The following is a 14,417-nucleotide window of genomic DNA, read 5'->3' as shown; positions in this document are numbered from 1 at the left end:
AGGGGTCACTTATGTAAATTAGAGCGCCCTCGCACATTCCCTTTTAGCCCAGGACCTCGCAAATCCTAGGACTGGCCCTGCCTAAATGAAAGGAGTGGAGGTAGGTGGGATATTACAAATTGTGTGTTTGAGACTCCTGCTTGGATGTGGTGCACTGTCAGTAGCGAGTCTTGACTGTGTAGTGACCCTCATGCTGTGTGAGGGCAACTGGTGGACAAGAACAGGTGAGTTTGAGTACTTTCCTCAATCCTGGTAACAGCCTCATTCTGAGTTGCGCACTTGCTGTAACATTGGGCAGAAACTCGGTTTGTGCCCAGGTTTAATTCCTAGGTTTTACATGAATTGCCTTCAGTCCTGGGTTATTTGCACATGCAATTTCATCTAGGTAATATTTGCGCAAAATTGCCTAGGCAAAATATTGGGGTATGGGCTGGACTATTTCCACACATTTTTTCCCATTACAGGAAGAATACTCAGATTTGGAATCCAAAAAAGATCCCAAACTGTGACGTAATGGTATTTCTGCTGGCTTTTTTTTTTAACTCAATTTCAGTGCAAACCCCAAAATGAGGCCATGATTCTTCAAGTATAAGGGTAAGGGAGGTCCAACAGCTGCACCTTTTTAGGCAGGAGGGATCTTCTTCTCTTCCCCAATCCATTAGGGTTTAGTAGGTTTTAGGGTAATCAAATCCAGAGATGCTGACCAGAGGTTTCTTGAAAATTCAAGGCACTGTGGACAGTGTGCTGTGTTTTGAATTGTATTCTTCATGTGAAAGGATGTATTTGACATAGAGAAAGAGCTTTCTGACACAGGCTCTAGCTTGTGTAGCTAAAGTCCTGCATTCTGAGCACAGCACTTTGAAGGCCGGTGTACCCTCTTGGAGTTACTGATGTATGGGTGGGTATTACCAGCCAGTTACGAATGCGACTATGAGGGTCCACATAGAAATCAGGAAGCACTGGAGGAACCAGAAGGTGGAGATCAGGTGATATGAACTGGATACTCCATGTTCCTGTGAGACTGATAATTCTAACGGAGCTGGCAATGCCTGTCGTTGGCCCCATCAGAATTAAATGGTCCTCATGGATCCGGCCCTCCAGGACCGGTTTGGAGACCCCTGCGCCTAGATTGTGTAATCTGTACACCGTGTGGATCCTAAAATGGCAGTGTATACATTTTTGAAGTCAGACTTCACAAAAGTCTTGGAAATTGAGAAGCTTGTGCATCCTACTGGTTTAGCATGAATTATTGGCCAGTCCAATAAAAATGCATCAAAATGGGTTTACAATGTTTTAACTCGAACATAAGCCACCAGCCATCTTTTAAATCTAGAATGACATTGTTAGGAAGGCAGAGATACAGGGAACTTCAATACTCGATATAGATTTCCCTGATAGTTAAAAAAACACAGACAAGGAAGTTTTGGAAATGAGATACTATCAGCAAGTGTGTGCTATCCAGCTCGCAGTAGCAGCTGCTACCTAACCTGTTTGGTGAGGCGGGTGGGGAAGAATGGGGGATAGACTAAAGGAAAAAGAAAAAAGAAACACTTACCTGTAATGGCTGGCCACCGTCTCTCCTCTGTCATCTTCCATGTTCCTGCAGTCCCAGCAGGAAGCACCCGGCTCCCAAGAGCCCCTGAGCCAATCACAACCCTGCAATGCAGCATTGTGATTGGTCTGAGTGCCATGGTTCGGCGCTCAGGCGGGGAATGGGATGCTTTGCATGTTCCACACCAGACTGTGTAATGCAGCCTGGTGGGGAAGATGCAAAGTCCTGCGCACTTAGGGAGTGTAAACCACTCCTTGCCCTGAGAGCCACTGACTGAAACAGGAAAAATAAATGATAATAACAATAGTTATTATCATTTTATTTTTCCTTTTTTTCAGTGGGGCGACGCTCCTCCTCCTTAGTGGGGGAGCCACCACTGCCAGCTCGAAAGAAATGGGTATCATGAAATACGATACCAACAACGATCCGACAAACAGGAATTTTACCTTCCAGCCACTGGGAAGAGGAGAGAACGAAAACCACGCCCCCGAATCGGAAAATGTTGGCGCTTTGCTGAAGCCATTTCAGCCCGACCGCCGCCGGAAGAAATCGTCCTCAGGTGAGTACTTGCTGTCCTGCCCCTTCGTTGCTCGTGCTTGCTGTCCTGCCCGCCTCGTTGCTCGTGCTTGCTGTCCTGCCCCTCCTCGTTGCTTGTGCTTACTGTCTTGCCCCCTCGTTGCTCGTGCTTGCTGTCCTGCCCCCTCGTTGCTCGTGCTTGCTCCCCTGCCCCCTCATTGGTTGTGCTTACTGTCCTGCCCCCCCCTCGTTGCTTGTTCTTTGCCTCTTCCTTACCCTGTCTGCACGTTACACTAACAATGGTTTAGAGGCATGAACCGGAGCACCCCTGGGTAAAAGCAGCAGCGCAAAGAAGGCAATGCCTTCTCCTGTTTGGCCATCACAGGTCCGTCCGAGCCCGAGGACCGCCCAGCCGAACACATTCCTGCATGGTACATGCTGCCTTTGTCCTAATCTGACGCCGGGAAGGAGTCCCCGTGACAGCGCGAGCGAGTCATTCATTCAAAGCGGGTGAACTTACCTAGGGGATGGGGGCGGACTCTATCCGATGTAGTAGGCAGAGCATTAAGGAGAGCCCCGGCGTGAGACAAGCGGATCCTCGCGGTTTTACCGGGTGATGGTGAGCTGCTGCGAGCCGCAGCGACCGCCGTAGGAAAGGAATGAACCGATTGAAGCGGAGCAGGGAGCGGCGAAGCGGCGCTGCTTCACTGACACGGGTAGCAGCCAAGACCCGGACAGGCGTGCTTACAGCACAGCTCGTTTCAAAGCCCTGGTACCGCCAGGGGCTTTACGTAGATGTTCTGTCCAGCACGGACACCCTCAAATACAAACGCATCCATTAAGAGTGGAAAAGTCATTTTAATCGCAGGGCTCTGTTCAATCTACGTGTTCTGTATAAATATAAAGCAATGTACGTAACACCGATAGGTTTGAACCGTGCAAGCATATTATGAGTGAATGTTCCAGAAAATCAAGGGGTTTTAAAGGTGTACTGTAACGGAATGAACATTTAAAGCGTTACTTGTTCACGCTTCGGGGTTTGTGAAGCACTCTGATACCTTCGGGTAAAGTTCCCCGCCCCTGCTACAGCTTCCGCTTCCTCCCAGAGACCCTGCACCTTCCCGCACCTTCCTCTTTGCGGCCTGAAGTGGTCTGCTTTTCTCTCGGGTTCAGGATGGCTGGTGCTGACGGAGACGCTTTACCCCATTGCCGTGCTGATCAACGAGCTGCGGAATGAGGATGTGCAGGTAAATCTTCAAGGGAAAAGAGAATGGTGGTCTGCCGAGGTTTAGGGGCATGGTAGAGGGTATGTCTATCTTGGAGGGGGAGAGGTGGTACCGGGGGCGTGGCCTGGTCTCACCTAGGATACCTCAGTGTTTGGCCTTGGTGTGAGGGAATGAATGGGGTCCGGTGTCGGTGTCCATTAGCTCTGTGAAACCGTAAAAAGGAAATTCGGGTCCGTTTTTTTTGTGCCTCTGTTCCCTGCTTCTAATCAGGTTTTTGTGCCTCTATTCCCTGCTTGTGCCTCTGTTCCCTGCTTGTGCCTCTGTTCCCTGCTTGTGCCTCTTTTCCCTGCTTGTGCCTCTGTTCCCTGCTTGTGATCCGGTTTTTGTGCCTCTGTTCCCTGCTTGTGCCTCTGTTTCCTGCTTGTGCCTCTGTTCTCTGCTTGTGCCTCTGTTCTCTGCGCGTGCCTCTGTTTCCTGCTTGTGCCTCTGATCCCTGCTTGTGATCCGGTTTTTGTGCCTCTGTGCCCTGCTTGTGATCCATTTTTTGTGCCCTGCTTGTGATCCGGTTTTTGTGTTGCTCTCCTGCCCCCCCTCGTTGGTTGGGCTTGCTGTCCTGCCCCCCCTCGTTGCTTGTGCTTGCTCCCCTGCCCCCGTTGCTTGTGCTCGCTGTCCTGCCCCCCTTGCTGTCCTGCCCCCTCGTTGCTCGTGCTTGCTGTCCTGCCCCCCTCGTTGCTTGTGCTTGCTCCCCTGCCCCCCGTTGCTCGTGCTTGCTGTCCTCCCCCCTCGTTGCTTGTGCTTGCTCCCCTGCCCCCCCTTGCTGTCCTGCCCCCTCGTTGCTTGTGCTTACTGTCCCCCCTCGTTGCTTGTGCTTGCTCCCCTGCCCCCGTTGCTTGTGCTTGCTGTCCTGCCCCCCTCGTTGCTTGTACTTGCTCTCCTGTCCCCCTCATTGCTTGTGCTTGCTGTCCTGCCCCCTCGTTGCTCGTACTTGCTCCCCTACCCCCCTCGTTGCTTGTGCTTGCTCCCCTGCCCCCCTCGTTGCTTGTGCTTGCTGTCCTCCCCCCTCGTTGCTTGTGCTTGCTCCCCTGCCCCTGTTGCTCGTGCTTGCTGTCCTGCCCCCTTGTTGCTTGTGCTTGCTGTCCTCCCCCTCGTTGCTTGTGCTTGCTCCCCTGCCCCGTTGCTTGTGCTTACTGTCCTCCCACCCTCGTTGCTCGTGCTTGCTGCCCCCCCTCATTGCTTGTGCTTTCTGTCCTGCCCCCTCATTTCTTGTGCTTGCTCTCCTGCCCTGCTATTGGCATTGTAAATGACAATGCCATTTATTTTTGTTTAAAAAAAAAAAAACATAAATAAAAATAATGTCATGAGCAATGCTAATAGCTCTAACTTTAAAATGCAGAGACCACTGCATTGTAAATGCTTGTTTTTACATTGTAAGTTGGGTCTCAAAAACCGCAAAATGCAAAATGTTACTGGAAAAAAACAATATTTGCTGAAGAAGTCAAGTGTTTCAGTAGATCAGTTGGATGCTGTGATATTACATGTTAGAACGTGAATTAGTTCATTTCCAATAGGGTAACTGCCTGATACACATATGAAACCAAATATAGGCCCGCACAGCTATATGATAAGGAAGTGTGCTTTTCATTCACATCCTACTTGTAACAAGTATTGACAAGGTGTGAGAAGTTGGCCTGGTATATGATGTCCACTAATGAAAGTAGGGACCTTGCACCAGTCCAAATAACCCTTATGGTGATTTAAGAGGTCAAAGATAATCTTAGAAAGCTATCCAAGTTGTAGCTGTGGAGAGAAGCCTTCAGGCTTAGTCTTCAAGAAATGTAAGCAGCTTGTTTTACCAGAATGTAACCTTATTGTATTGGTTAAATTAAAGGAGAACCACACAGTAGTCCTAAAAATATGTATTTATTATTATAACACCCTCTAAATACCTCACAGTATCTGCTACACGCAGACAAACACAAAGCCCACAATACTGTAGCACAGAAACAATCATAAGTAGTACTGATACACAGTGGGCTCCCGGGTGAGACCAAACCATATACTAAAATAGTGGTCTAAGAACCACGACTCGAGTCAAGACAGTGTCTAGAGGTTGTAGAATCGCTGGGACCCCAATGAACCACCCAAGATGGGTAAGGAGGGAACCCACGGAGGATGGGTGTAGTGTGAAAACATGACCATGTGCTACGTACAATTCAATGGGAGAGTCGTGGTTACAGTTTTAAAGTTTAGGGTGCCTTCTCAGTAGATTACGAAGAAACCCTTTGGATCATACGAGGCTTGGGAGCCACCCCACACGTGGATACTGGAGTACCAGGGTTACCTATCCCAGGGAAGCCGGGTGCATAGGGCTGAAGTGGTGTCGGAAAATGCTGCCAATCTCAATGAAGGACTACAAGGAAATGCCACTGCGGGAAAGAAGAAAAGTGTCAGTCGGAATCCAAAGGTGGATTTGTGTTGAAGAGTACATGAAAGCAGAGGGAGCAGAGTCTGGGTTACTCAGGAGTCACCAGGGGCTCGGTAGACGAATGCCCACCGATGTCGGGTGCTTCAAGTGTGATGATGAAGACCATGACTCTACAGCTGCAGGGACCAGGAAACCTCGAGGATGACCAGGAGCCGCATACGAGCTGTCCCACGAAGGATGTCTAGTGCTGAGGGGTCGGTGTCTGGCAGGAGCACCAACAAGCCTTGGCAGCGGCAACCCACAAAGAAGTTTAAAGAAGTGTACGGTCTGGCCCAGCAAAGACTAGGGGACTCACTACAGCAAGGGGAGTCGGTTAAGACATGGAGCAACCAGGGGAGCCAAGAAAAGTAGTGTTGTCCCTCAAATGGCCCCACAGGCCAAAGGGCACAGGAGTCGCAAGGAGACCTCTAGCAGTTTCACAAAGTAACAGCTTGCAGGGCACAGAGTGCGAGGATGCTGAAGTCCTTTGTACGAAATGTGCCAGAGGTTGGGGTTATTGATAGCCCAATGCACTTAGTTGGGGAATGCCAACAAGCATATGCACTTACAAAAGTATGCAGTGCACAGGGGTTTGGGTTATGCGTCCCCACGAGGGATACTGGCTTCAAACTTTGTGAGAGGGCAGCGCGACCTCAAGGAATGTAGGAACCCACCTCCTGTGTTGCTGGAACCTTCAGAGTCCGCAGTAGTTCAGGATCAGTAGACCGATCAGTTGCGTTACGGTGCCTGCGAATGCAGGGGAGTGACTCCTTCACCCCAAGGGAAATAACTTCAGTTGTCCTTGATGCTCCACAGGTCCTGTATGGAGCCTGTATGGTGCACGGGCACAGACGATGCTTTGGACGGAGAGGGAGACAAAGTCGGGCCCAGTCGAACTCCAGCATAGTCCAGAGTGTCCAGATGGTGGAAGATCGGTGGTTTCTTGTTCAGAATCTCGTCCACGTCGAATCTAAGTTCCTACAGCTAGGTTGAGGGAGGGTTGAACCAATTCTGGGGACTCTCCCAGGGGAGGGTCAGGACAGTGGGGAGGATACTCCTCTGTCCTTTGTCCTATGTTTCACGCCAGAGCAGGAGCCAACGGCTACCAGGAGTGGTTTGAACTGGACTATGCACAGGGACACCAAATGTATCCCTTGTGCCGACCTTCAGGCATTTTGTAAGTGCACCCACCCAGCCCCAACACACTAAATCCTCTCTGGGAGGTGGTCACACCGCCCTGTGACAGGATGCCTATTGTGCTGCCTTCCACTGCTCAAGCTTGGCTTAGCAGCAGGAGTGCAGAATCATGTATCTGGTTGGCAACAACATTTGTGTGCTCTCCGGGTTGAGAAGGCTGGTACCGGGAAGACCAGGGACCCCACGAAGCTTACTTCAGAAGGGTGGAATCATACCTCCCACACTAGTTCCTGGTGTGGAGGTATGATTCCAAGGTGTCTGATACCAAACACAACATGTTTTGTTGCAGCCGTTTTCAAGATAGCATTTTACGCGAGCATATAAGGCACCTCTACCTATGTGTCTGGCTGCGTCGCCGGCAACCTGGGAGACTGGTCTCCGAAGGCTGCAGGGGTGCTCTGCTCATGCAGGGGCACCCTCTAACGTAAAACCCAGCACCCTGCTTTCAGGATTGTCAGGGCCTGCTAGAGGGGTGAATGATAAGTTTTAAATGTAGTGACCCATAGATATAGTAAACCTATATCTAATGTAAGTCGTGCCTGCACCATCTTACACAGGCTGCAATGGCGTGGCCTCTCATGGGTGGCATAATACATGCTTCAGCCCATGGGAGGCCTCTGGGGTATCTATGCCCTGGGTACATGTGTACCATATACTAGGGCCTGACAAGGGTACCCCATTATCCAATCTGGAGTTTACCTAAGTACATGGTGTGAGAAGTTGGCTTGATATATGATGTCCACTATTCTAGTGGGCACCTTGCACCAGTCCAATCGACCCTTATTGATGGTAGGTTATAAAGTCAACCTTATAGAAAGCTATCCTAATGGTAGCTGTGGAGAGCAGCCTTCAGGCTAAGACTTGGAGACGAGTTAAGCAAGTTGTTTTACCAATTATAATCTCTTGAGTGATCAAATGAAAGCACACCACACAAGGTATATATCAAATAGATATGTATTTATTCTAAACACAACCCATCTGCACTCTTTATGAGGTCAGAGGTAAAAGTACAATACAAAGAACTAAGTTAGCATGCAATAGGTTGCACAGTATACGTTATGCCCTAGAGGCTTCACAAACCATATACTAAAATAGTGGTATAAGAACCACATGAGAGTTAGAAATCAGGCCTAGGGCCTGTGGAATCGCTGGGGCTGTCTAGAACCAACAAATGTTAGGATGTAGAAGGCCCACGAGAGACGCGTGCAGTGTCTAAACACAGCCGCGGGTTACCATTGACTTTCTACAGAGAACGAACAAGTTACAAAGTTATTGTTTAAAGGTACTTCTAGGTGAACTACGATGGAACCCTTTTAGACTAGGACACTTCGAGAGTCAAGACCCACGGGAGCACCGGAGTACTCATGTTACCTCACCCAGGGAAGCCGGGTGCATAGGTGCCTTTTGGTGTCGGGTTTCGTTGTCGATTCCTATGGAGTGCATGAAGAAGTGCTGCAGGCGACCAGAGGAAAAGTGTCCGGGTGGATCCAAGGGTGGATCGGAGATGTGAAGAACCTGAAAGCAGAGGAGACAGAGTCTGGGCCACTAGCCAGTGACCAGGATGTCGACAGGAAGCTGCCAGCCAATGTCGGGTGATTTCAGCTGAAAAGGTGATGCTTGTCTCTTCAGCCACGAGGACCAGGAGGTGTCAACGACAACCAAGAGCTGGATTTGAGCTGTCCCACAAAGGATCTAGTTGACTGCAGTGTCGGTATCCGGATTGGACCCAACAAGCTTTGGCAAATGCAATCCACGCAGGATGTCGAGATGGGCTTCGGTGCAAACCAGCAAGGTCTGAGGAATTCTCTTTTGGGGAGAAGTTGGAGCAAGCCTGGAGCAACCAGGAAAGCAAAGTAAATCAAGGATTGGTCTTCTGGAGGCTCACTAGCCAATGGACTAGGAACCGCGAAGACGCATCGAGCTGAAATGCACAAAGTGGGCCCACAGGACACTCGTTAGGTGTGGGCCTCTGAGTTTCGGTGCAAAAGGTGCTCGGGGCTGGGGCTTCAAACAACCCAATGCACAATTTCAGGATACCTCGGGAAGTAGGTGCAGGGTGCAAAATGCAGGATGTCCAGGAGTTCTGGTCCCACGTCTCTCGTGTCCGCTACAGGTCTCAGCTTTGCTGGGAGCGCAGGTCAGCATCAGAAATGTGTGGAAATCTGTGTCCTGTGTCGCAGATTCTTTGGTATTTGGCGGGAGCCTCAAAAATGCAGACCGGCAAAGATGCCTTTGGTGTCTGTTTGAACAGGGTGGTCACTCCTTAACCACAAGGGAGATTTCTTCCGTTTTCCAGTCGATATGGAATGTCGAAGGTCCAAGGTATATGTTGCAGAGTTTTGTTCAGGGTGATCTAAAGTCCTAGGGACTGGGGCTCTATACTTATAGTAAGTTTAGGTGGTGGACTAACTCTAAGGTCCCGCCTATGGGTGGACCTGGGGAGGGGGTGGTTACACCTCTTCCCCTTTGTCCAGTTTCGCCCCAGAGCTGGGGCTGAGCGCCCCAGCAACCGGTGTGAACTGGGAAATGCATGGAGCACCTTGTGTGCCCCAGACAGTGTCTGAAAAGCATTCACTGAACGCAACCCTCCCTGCCCCAATACACTAAAGCCTGTCTGGGGAGGTGCCAGCACCTCCCTGGACAGGAAACCTATTGTCCAGGCCTCCCCTGCTGGAGTTTTGTCCAGCAGCAGGAGGGCAGACTTGTGTCTGTGGCAGCAGCATCCATTTTGTGATTCTGGTGCTCTGTTTAACTCTAAACGGGTTTAACAGTAACTACATGTCTTCTCCCTCTAGAAGGGTGGAATGCTACCCCCCGCTGCCAGAATTGGCGGGGGTAGTATTCCAAAGTGTTTGACACCTTACACGACATGTTTTGATAAATCCAAACCAAAGTTAGCATTAACCGCGAAGATTATAATGCACTTAAGAGTATATGGTATGGCTATATCATAGAACAGCTATAAGGAGATGGTTCCGAAAGCTGCAGGGGGGCTCAGCTCATGCTAGGGCACCCTCTCACACAAAACTAAGCACTCTGCCTCCAGAAGGCCAATTTCTCACACATGGCATAACGTTTTAGGGAGAAAGCAGATAAACTGGGGTCCTAATTAGCAGGATCCCAGTCAGACTGGTCAAAAACAGTGTAGCATGAAGCAAAAAGTGGGGGTAACCATAAGAATCAGATCCTACTTTCCTATAGAAGGCAATATATTATTATTTTTGAATAGCATATGGAGAATATTTTGTATTAAGCTTCACTACAAGGCAGCAGGGCAAGCTTTTCTAACACAATAAAAGCAGATTGACTAATGGAAATGGGAGTGGCAGTGTATCTGTGTGTGAGTGTGACAGAGAACAAATGTACGAAAGAGATAATGAGAATGCGTGTCAGTGTATGTGTGTTATGTGTGCAAGTATGCTGCACACTTAAGGTTATTCCTGCCTTATGGGCAAGGGCATTAATAGAATATGGATGGGAAGTGTTACCTATGGCAAACTGCATGCCCTGACATGCTTCTATTAAGGCATCATCATTGGCTTTGAGGACTCGAAATGTCTAACTGAGAAAGCCTCTAGCCCAGTCCTACCCAGCAGCAGGGACAGAGAACACGCGCCATCACACCTGGCCACAGGCCCTGACTTGATAAACCTAATTCTTAGCAAATTAGGCGTATCCATAGCAAAATGTTGGTAATGAAATGTGAGGAAATTCTTATCATACTCATTATTTAGAGGGTGTCAATGGAAGAATGCTGACCCTTGTATACTGGAGGGAAATTTTAGTGGTACCCATGGCTGTGGCTGAAGTATCCGTGGTAAATTTCTGACTCTGTCATATTGAATGTTCTCTTTGGCATAAGGGGCTCACCCATAAAAAAATGATGACCTTGGTATAGTGGAAGTAATTTCTGACTTAAGACATTTGAAAAAAACTAGATCAACTCTTAGGAAATTCAAGGCTTCCCTGGTGCACCATGAAAGTACTGGAATATGTCATGAATGCCCATAAGGGTCTGTGGTGTTTCAGCAAATTTGATCCGAAAACTTTCAAAAAATTCCAGGGGAGAAGTCTACTCTCCCTTAAATAATCTACAATACATCTGTTAACTTGTTTTGCTGGCTGGTATTTGCGGGAAGTATCACAACCCACCACTTACATAGCTCTTTTTCTTCATATAATGAGTATGAGGTTTGCTCTCACCCCATTTCTGGAAATGCTTGTCCTGCCCCATTGCTGGGAGCAGGTCTGGCTTTAGGGTGGTGCAACTGGTGCAGTAGCACCTGCCTTTATCTTTGGTGAAGGGGGAGGCAGGGGAAGCTGGATTTAAAAATTATTTTTGTTTTAAAAGCGCATGAAATTCCTTGTGCATCAGGTAGGTTGCTGGCAACAATAAAAATATCAAGATAATTCTGGTGATTATTGGTCCTACTAGTAAGAGTTTAGAATTTTGTCTAGTTGCAGTTTTGGCTCATTGTAAAGTAGCACCATTGATCCACATTCAGTCCATCACTTGTTGTTTTTGTCATTGTAAAGTAGCACAGAGAGTACATGTACCTGCTGCGGAGAACATGTACCATGCAGATTACAGAACTGGGTGTGAGTGATCTATGAGTAGCACTATTAAAAAAATAAAATGTACTTCAGAGAGAGGCTACAGAGAAATGAGGTGCACTATTGGAGGGTGGTAGTGAGTGAATTCATGGAGAAGGAGGATGTGTTGGAGGGGAATGTCAAAAAAGACTCATAACTGCTGCTGCCATCAGTGCTCGAGCAGGCCCTGCCCCCCGTCTGAGGTCCATCTCCGTGCTTCACTGACAGAGGCCCATCCATGGAATTCCAGCCTCAAGTGAACTTAACGTAATTGAAAACAAACATTGGCAAACGTAATAGGCCTGGTTTTGACAAGCAAGTCATTTTTTTTTAAATTAATATTTTTTAAACATACGCAATATTCAAAAGAAGTGGAAAAAATGGGAAAAGTAAAAACTGTGCCAAGAAGTCTAGTAACGTACCATACACTAGGCCTGCCACTGAATTGCACATAGCGGACTCCATTTCAGGTGGCTCTAAATGCTCTCTGTTTCAGGTGGCTGGTCGCATTTAAAATACCATCTATCTCTGCCAATTTATGATGTGGGCAACCTATTGCCTCGGCGTGTACGCCTTGGTGGGTGGAAGCAAAATATGAGTGACACTTGATAGACCAACAAATGAAGAGGGCCGGACTAAAAGTCCTGGTATCTTTGTATATATACATATATATGTGTTTTTCGTTGTGATTTTTTTTGTACATTAGCTTTAGCTAATTCTAGACCAGACCTAAGACTAGTAAATGGCTGTCTAGGGAGGGAGCGCTCCCAGCCCTGACAGCCTCGAGAACGTTATTTTCTTGCACCACAGGGCCCTCTTTTGGCTATGAATATTTTGCACTTTGCAAGCTTAGCTGTTCACGCAGCTGGCATAGTTAAAAAAGACGCGGAGTTGTGATGTCTGGAGCCTTGCAGCTTCGTCCAGGATAATTTTTGGGGAAACACCTGAAAAGTGAGGCTCGTTTGCACTTTAATTGGACTGGTGGGTGAGCATGCTGAAAGCAGTCGTGTACTTTGTTTATATCACGGATGGATATGTTTATGAGTTTTTGGGTGAAGGAGTGGTTCGAGGTTTTTTTGCGGGATGGGAGTGGGTGGGCAGACTGATGGGCGAGTGGGCAAGATGGTTTTGACTAGAGGTGGGCAATGAATGCACAGATGAATGAATAAACGGATGGATGAATGTAGTGTCGGGTGGACGGATCGATGTACGGATAGACTGAAGATTGGCTAGGTGTATGGATTAATGGATGAGTGTGGGTTGTAGGCTTGAAAGGGTAGTATATGGATCGGGGTTGCATGGAGGTGGAGTAGAATGGACGTGGATAGATAGATGAATGGATGGGTGGATCGATTAACAGATAGATGGACAGATAAATACATTTAGCTTGTGGATGGATATAGATAGTGTTTTTTATTACACAGGATCACCGCGGACTTGTTTCTCAATCACCCCCTCATCGCCTGATAATCATTTACAACCACTGGATTTTTTTAAAAGAATTTGACATTAGTAATGTACATTCTCACACCATGTTGACCCTAAGTTACCGATTCCTAGAGCCAGTTATAGAAAAACAGAGTAAATTAAGAACTATAAAAAGATATTTTAAAGAGACACGGTTGGGTGCTTAGGGCAGGGTGGAAACACGTGCAAACATATGAGGACGTCTCGTACCTGTTATCCTCGCTTTCAACTGCCCCGCATTGAGGATGTCTGCCGGGTCGGATACCATGTGTATGTTTTCTACGTCCGCCAGGTAGGGAGGGACTTTCAACTCTTTCTTTCCCGACACCGAGGCAGCGACGCAGAGCAGGAGGATGCTGCCCGCCAACCACCCTCGCACAGGGGATGGCATTTTGGGGATCTGGAAGAGAGAGGACAACAGCGCCATTAGAGCTTAGAACTGTGTCAGCGCCTTATGATACATTCACAGTTCACTGTCTCTCACATGTGGGCTGCAGCCGGAAGGAGAAAATGGAGTGTTTACCACTGCTTTACTTTTATACCGAAAAACGACACCGGTGACGTTTTCCTCCTGGTCACATATTAACAGGTGTGCGGGTTTACGTGCACTGGAAACAAGCCTTATAGCAGCTGTTAAACACGCTCAGTTTACTGTCCTGGTATTCTTTAACCCCACAATCAGGTTTATAAGGCATTAAAGATTTTTTAAGAAGTACAGTAAGCAAATAAAGGTTTTACAGGTGTGGCCTTTTCCAGTTTGGGTGTGCAGGTAATCAAAGTCAAACCCTGACATCTGTGTTGCACTGCACAAGGATGCGGGAAATGTCAGGGGAGGAAACACACAGAATCCTAGAGGAAATTCGAAAGTTTTTCCTCAGAATTTATGCAGTTAGAAAAATATGAGCGAACTGTTGCGTTTCCTGGGGCACTGGGGTGCGCATTAGTGAACAGCACAGAATGTACCACATTAAACATGTGCAACTGCTACTTGCAACGTACTTGAAGTGAAATAAGTCTGTCGTTAGCCGAGAATATTCCTAAAGAGACGAAGCATGCTCACCTGTCTCTTGGGGTTTTGAACAGCGAAAAGATCTCCTCAACAGTAAGACACAGAACAGTACCACGTGGTCACCAGCAGTGCTAGCTTCCCTGAACACAGAATATGTATCACGTGGTCACCAGCTGTGCAAGCTTCCCTGAACACAGAATATGTATCACGTGGTCACCAGCAGTGCTAGCTTCCCTGAACACAGAATATGTATCACGTGGTCACCAGCAGTGCAAGCTTCCCTGCACACAGAATATGTATCACGTGGTCACCAGCTGTGCAAGCTTCCCTGCACACAGAATATGTATGACGTGGTCACCAGCTGTGCAAGCTTCCCTGAACACAGAATATGTA

General features: G+C 48.0%; 1 protein-coding gene across 2 annotated transcripts in view; it reads right to left on the bottom strand.

Moving 5' to 3' along the window:
- The window catches only part of LOC147732594 (fibrinogen-like protein 1-like protein), a 39,159-nt gene extending 25,486 nt beyond the window's left edge, over nucleotides 1–13,673 (bottom strand). Inside the window, exons 1-2 of one of the 2 annotated variants that reach the window (XM_086957115.1) lie at nucleotides 13,500–13,673; nucleotides 13,226–13,415 (exon numbers count right to left, since the gene is read on the bottom strand). In XM_086957115.1, the coding sequence (XP_086813241.1) occupies nucleotides 13,226–13,406 (181 nt within the window). In that variant the 5' untranslated portion in view covers nucleotides 13,407–13,415; nucleotides 13,500–13,673. Of the gene's footprint in view, nucleotides 1–13,225; nucleotides 13,443–13,499 lie in introns of those variants that run through there. The other variant, XM_086957114.1, reaches the window with a different exon arrangement.
- Between the last annotated feature and the right edge of the window lie 744 nt (nucleotides 13,674–14,417).

This window comes from Lissotriton vulgaris, chromosome 2_1 (assembly GCF_964263255.1).
Source record: "Lissotriton vulgaris chromosome 2_1, aLisVul1.2, whole genome shotgun sequence".
NCBI classification, from domain to species: Eukaryota; Metazoa; Chordata; class Amphibia; order Caudata; family Salamandridae; genus Lissotriton; species Lissotriton vulgaris.
This window is presented reverse-complemented; position numbering and strand designations above follow the sequence as displayed.